The sequence below is a fragment of the Zea mays genome, chromosome 7 (assembly GCF_902167145.1).
Source record: "Zea mays cultivar B73 chromosome 7, Zm-B73-REFERENCE-NAM-5.0, whole genome shotgun sequence".
Taxonomy (NCBI): domain Eukaryota; kingdom Viridiplantae; phylum Streptophyta; class Magnoliopsida; order Poales; family Poaceae; genus Zea; species Zea mays.
Genome location: NC_050102.1, coordinates 149,777,708 through 149,783,425, shown reverse-complemented (window position 1 = coordinate 149,783,425; position 5,718 = coordinate 149,777,708). Strand labels below are relative to the sequence as shown.

Below are 5,718 nucleotides of genomic sequence, written 5' to 3'. Positions count from 1 at the left end.
AATAAGTAAACAAACAATAATCGAAGAAGTATTTTCTTTTAGCTAAGATGGCTTTGATTACATGGTAAATAGTGATATGTTGCGAATATATTTTATCCCATGAGTACACGGGTATGGTTAGTACCCACCTATACTCGTATCTAGCTGTCCAACGGATAGAAGTTCTCGCCCATTAGGGTAGCTTCATCAGCTTACTCATCTTTATACCCATAGTTAAACTACACTCTATGAACAGTACACTCTATAGTGCAAAATAGAATTTTGGGTGACCATATAAGTGAATTGATGGACATGGTCTTAACATACTCGCGGGTAAAGATATCATTCTATACCCACTTTTATATCGGTAAAACCTGTTAGATATTAAGATTTTGAGTATCCATTGCTATATCTATTTGTACATGATATATGATGTATAACACATAAAATTGGTGGTTTTAAGTAGCATAGATAGAGATGATGGTTTTAAATAGTAGAGATAGAGATTTCGGGTATATGTAGCACGAGCCAAGCAAATATGCGCTACGAAGTGGGCTAGCTGGCTAGCCTATACGTCGCGCGGGACAAAAAAAAAGGTCATCAGCACGATGCTAAGCACAAATAACCCATCAAATCCATTAGCACGAACCGTTTGTGGCTAATCTTATTTATTCTAATCTAGTCAACCATATGTATAAAACTAACTCGATCATAACTTTCAAGTTAATTTCGAGTTATCTTAAAAAATGAGAAAAATAAGAAAAATAGAAAAAATAAATTATTTCGATCTCTGTTACCAGACAGGTCTTAGGCCCCTCGATACGGTACGGCACAATAGCCCATACGATACTGCACAATAGCTCTGTACGATCTATTTAAAACTAGTCGGGTCATGTTTAGACTTATACTTTGGCTCACGAACACAACGCAACCCGATATTTATGTGTGTTCTGTCTTTGGTCCGATTAAACCAGCAAACCAGCACGACTCAGGCCGTGGGAGCACGACAGCCAAGTATAGCTGCATGCGACTCTAGTCGGCGTATACGACGCTCCCTTGAACCAGCATAATTCGGGCCAATCTGAAAAGCCCACCAAATTTTTTGGCCTATCAGAGAAATGTGATGGTTGGTCAGAAACATAAAGTGGGCTCTATCAGGATGCGGGTGATGCACCAAAGCCCTAGCTCGGCTCACTTGCTTTCCTGGCCGCCGTCTCCTCCGCGGCTCTTAACGCCGCATCCACTCGCCGGTTCTTAACGCCGCCCGCCGCCTCCTCCGCGGCTCTGCCCTCCCGCCGCTGCCGCCGCCTACCCAGGAATCAGGATGCGGGTGAAGAAGCGGTCGAAGCACCGCAAAGCGGTCAAGTTCTACGCCACATGCTTCGGCTTCCGCGAGCCCTATAAAGTCCTCATCGACGGCACCTTCGTCCACCACCTCCTCACCCAGCGCCTCCTCCCGGCCGACGAGGCTCTCCGAGACCTCCTCTCGGCCTCCAGGACGCCAGCCCTCTTCACCTCCAAGTGCATCCTCGCAGAGCTCAGACGTCTCGGCAAGTCACATGCCGAATCATTTGACGCCGCGCAGCTTCTCACCACAACCAAGTAGGTTTCTTTCTTTTCACTTTGCAGCTAGTACCATTATTTTTTATTGTCAGCCCCGAACTTTCAATTCTGCTCCACTTGACTTAATCCTGTTGCTACTTGGCTTAAAGTTCACCGCTTGATTTCTTCTCCGTCACCTCTGTCGCGTGAAACATTAATTTGATTTTGTCAAAGCCAGAGAGAAAAAATTAGAACATCGTTCAGTTCTGTAATGTACTCACATGAACATAATTATCGAGTTCATACTTCAGAGAACCAAATTGTAGTTCTTGCATGCTACTTGGAGTCTGAGTAACCAATTTGGTTGTCTGGAACTGGAAGTGGAACCTAGGCCGCAGTTCGAATTTGTGTCACTTCATGATTCATTTTTATTTTTGGTAGCCTTTGTTTGGCCCAGGGCCTTTCACTGATGCTTTTATAGCCTTTGTTTGGCCCAGTTCGAATATGTGCTTTTTTTTAGGTTTGCTTGGACCCATCTCATGTTTGTTTGAGGAATAGATCCATTCCCGAATCTAGTCTTTCATTCTCAGCTTGATATTTGCATACGGGATCATGATCACTGACTTGTTTTCCTGGATTTCACGGTGTTACTAGGTGTGAGCATGACAAGGTGGTCGGTGCAGTTAACTGTGTCCAGTCACTGATAGGTGATAAAAATCCTGAACATTTCTTCGTTGCCACCCAGGATCCTGGTCTCCGAGAAAACTTACGAGAGGTATTGATAACTCTCATCTGCCGTGTGTAAACTCTACTTTTTAAGAAAATTGAGTGGATCATATCTACGACCTTGTCTGGGTCACAGCAATTTGCTCATGTACTTTGTATACTTCCATGTAGATTCCTGGGGTTCCTGTGATATATGGTCTGAAGAACTCTTTATGCATAGAACGGCCCTCTATGCAGCAACGCAAGTTTGCTCAATTGGATGAGGAGAAGCGTCTCAATATGGATATCTCTGAATACAAGAAGTTACTGAAGGCTGCATCAGAAGGAAAGACAATTGCCAGTGAAAATGGAAGTGGCGAAGAACAACATGAGATGCCTATTAGTTCTCTTGTAAAAAATGCACTTCATGTTACTGATAAAACCAAGTTTAAGAGGAACAAAGCAAAGGTTATATTTATAGCCATTGGTATCTCTTGTTATGCGATTGACTATACAATGTTTATTATCTAGTAAGCATAAGTTCACTACACTTATCTATTTCCTGTATTATTTAACGTTTACAAGTATCATTATGCAGGGTCCAAACCCACTCTCCTGTAAGAAGAAGAAACCAAAGCTCCCCACGGCTATTCAAAAGCAGGTATCGTTTGGTTATGTGGCACATATGCATCATAAGTATCTCTCGTCATTTTGTAATGTCAAGTTTGTTTCTGTCAGATCTCTGATGTATGTTCAAAGATAGAACTAATTGTAGCATAACTAAACATTTGTACTTTTTTATTAGGTTCAACGGTGTTAAAATTTTGCTGTGCCTCTCGTTTTTAGTTGTATCTGGACTAACAAGCACTGATGACAAACATGTGTTCTGCAGGCAGGTACGGCTGATGGCGAGGCAAAGAGGAAGAGGGTTCGGAAGCGGAAGAGAGGCCAAAAAGATAACAAGCAATTGGAGGCTGCGAACTAGAAGGATGGGCTTGCGTAGGAAGTTTCAGTGCTCTTGCTAGACATCCATCCTGACTCCGGAGCAAGTCAACTATGGAGGAGTTCCTTTCTCCCACACAGGATTCAGTATGCCATGCCATACCATGCTCATTATATGTTGAAGATGCTTCTTGCAACGTAACACTTGATTGGTTATGGTGATCGTGAATCCTTCTCTAGAGGATGTTATTGGATGTTTCTTTTGTCGCAAGATGCAACTTTAAATGTTTTTTGAAGCAAAAGTTTGATGCCAGTAGCTCTACCAGGTTCTTGCTTGCCCTGCTACATGTGTGATCCCATTCTTCAATTGTAAGATGTGTTTGTTGAGAATATGTATAATAGATAATACTTCTATTATTTTAGATTTTAGACAGTAGTAACCTTAGTTTATTTGGACCTCGAGACAAATGTTTAAAGTACCTACCATTAGATAGGGATGAAAGTGGTAATTCGAACTGTTAGAACAAATTTAATATTTTAAAATAGATATGTATAAAATTTAATGTTGATCTTTTCTTATGTTATCAAGCACATTAGTACAAATATGAATAAAATATTATATAAGTTGTTTTATATATTATTTGCTCCCTACAACACAAAAAGTTGAAAAAATTACCGAATTTATTTCCGAATCCATACCGAAGTTTATATCTATTATTTGAGAAAATATATGATGAATTTGAGGTTTACCTTTTATGAATCTTAATAAGCTGGATGTTAAAAACAAGAATATAAATTTATATTGTATATTCTATATCCTATTTATTCGCAATCAAAGAAAAAACTGATTACCGAATAAATTCCGTTTCCGACCGTTTTCATCCCTACCATTAGGTCCTTCATACCGTGAGTGGGGGGCAATATTGTCTTTTCGCAGCTAGAATCCCTCCGAAGCTTGACGAATGTCGAGTGGGGATTATTGAGAATTATCACGTTACCACGGATCACCAGATCCGCTCCCTTCCCTCCCGTAAGCAGTTGAGGCGCGAGAAGTTGTAGATAATCCGTTTCTCTTCTCATAAGCACGACAGAGGAAACACACGAGACACTGGATATAGGGTTGGGCCTCTGGCCTCTTTCTGATCACTGTATTATGAGGGGTGTACAGGTTCCTTATATAGAGATGTGAGACCCCTCAGGGGCAAAGCAGGTATTTGCCCACATAACCCTAACTAGGGTTACCTAACACTCCCCCTTGGGCGAATACCGCGACCAACACATGCCTCGTTAAAACTCCGAAAAACCCAGTGAGAAAATGTGGAGAAAGAGTGCATGGTGATACAAATTGTATTTGCACTTTGTTGCCTCGTTAAAAACCTCATGTGAGAAACTTCAAGAAAACTCACAAAGGGAAAAAGAGTACAACAGCTGTCATCGGGACATATTTCGATCCTCTAGGATCTAGATTCTACCGAATCTTCTACAAGGGCTAACTTTAGAAATGTGCTCCCCTGATCCTTGCAAAACTATATCAATATGGCAAAACATTTTCTTCTGGAAGTATATGCACATATAGATTTAGCAAACAGATTGCATATCCTTGCAAGGATTATTTCAGGAACTTCACCTCAACTCACTTCTAGGATACACGAGGTAAGTACACGTATCAACATAAATAAGCCACTTCGACTAGTGGTGTTCGATCGACTAGATCTACATATTTGATAGAAACTTTCATAAAGGTTCACATATTGATCATCAAGCTGACGCCTTCAGGGCATAGAATATGATATTTATTGTCTCACGGTTGTGATCAATATAAGCATTCGCTCCCCCTGACGATGACATATGTCAAAGTCGTTATCCCTCATAACTCAAGCATATTCTTCAAGATATATGTCTCATTGTTCATCTGGAATAGCGAGAATGGATGAGGTTGAGGTGCTATCATTTTCTATCTTACACCACAATTTATACATAGTTGTGCAAAGCAAATAACATGTCCTTCAATAGGACTTAGGGGATAATATAGTTGCAATAGTATATATTCCAAATATGATACATCGCTCGAGACGTTTATCCATTGCAACATCTATGATGGTGTCACAAAAGTCTATTTAAGATCGTAATCCATCAGGGATTTTTCATCGATCAGATACATCATTATAGTCTGTCATTCTGGCACAATGGGGATATTTTGCCAGTAACACCTAAACCTTATAGGTTTCTGCCATCAGGGCTTTATAGGATACCGTAATTCCACATCTAGTGGAAATTACCATGAGTAAAACTCATGGAATGCACATGTGCTTATTCGGTGAACTTCAAGTCCTTTGTTACCTCATCTTATTCCTTTTTGGGTCTGTATGGGTCTTTATCCCTTTATAGGGATTATCAAACTTTGGTGTTCAACACAGACTTTGTTTCTTCTGGATAGGTTCCATCTGGGAACGATAGTCTCAACTACGAGATATTCTCCCTACATAGGAGAGTGATCATTCATCAGGAATGTATTATTCGGTATGAGATTTATATGTTGCATATTTATAA

At 40.5% G+C, this 5,718-nt stretch overlaps 1 protein-coding gene across 1 annotated transcript; it reads left to right on the top strand.

The window, feature by feature from the left end:
- Positions 1–1,163: 1,163 nt before the first annotated feature.
- On the top strand, positions 1,164–3,617 carry LOC100272500 (uncharacterized). The gene is made up of 5 exons (NM_001146969.1): positions 1,164–1,581; positions 2,176–2,296; positions 2,419–2,694; positions 2,825–2,887; positions 3,119–3,617. The coding sequence occupies exons 1-5, from the start codon at positions 1,304–1,306 to the stop codon at positions 3,209–3,211; spliced, it is 831 nt and encodes a 276-aa protein (NP_001140441.1). The 5' UTR covers positions 1,164–1,303; the 3' UTR covers positions 3,212–3,617.
- The last annotated feature ends 2,101 nt before the right edge of the window (positions 3,618–5,718 follow it).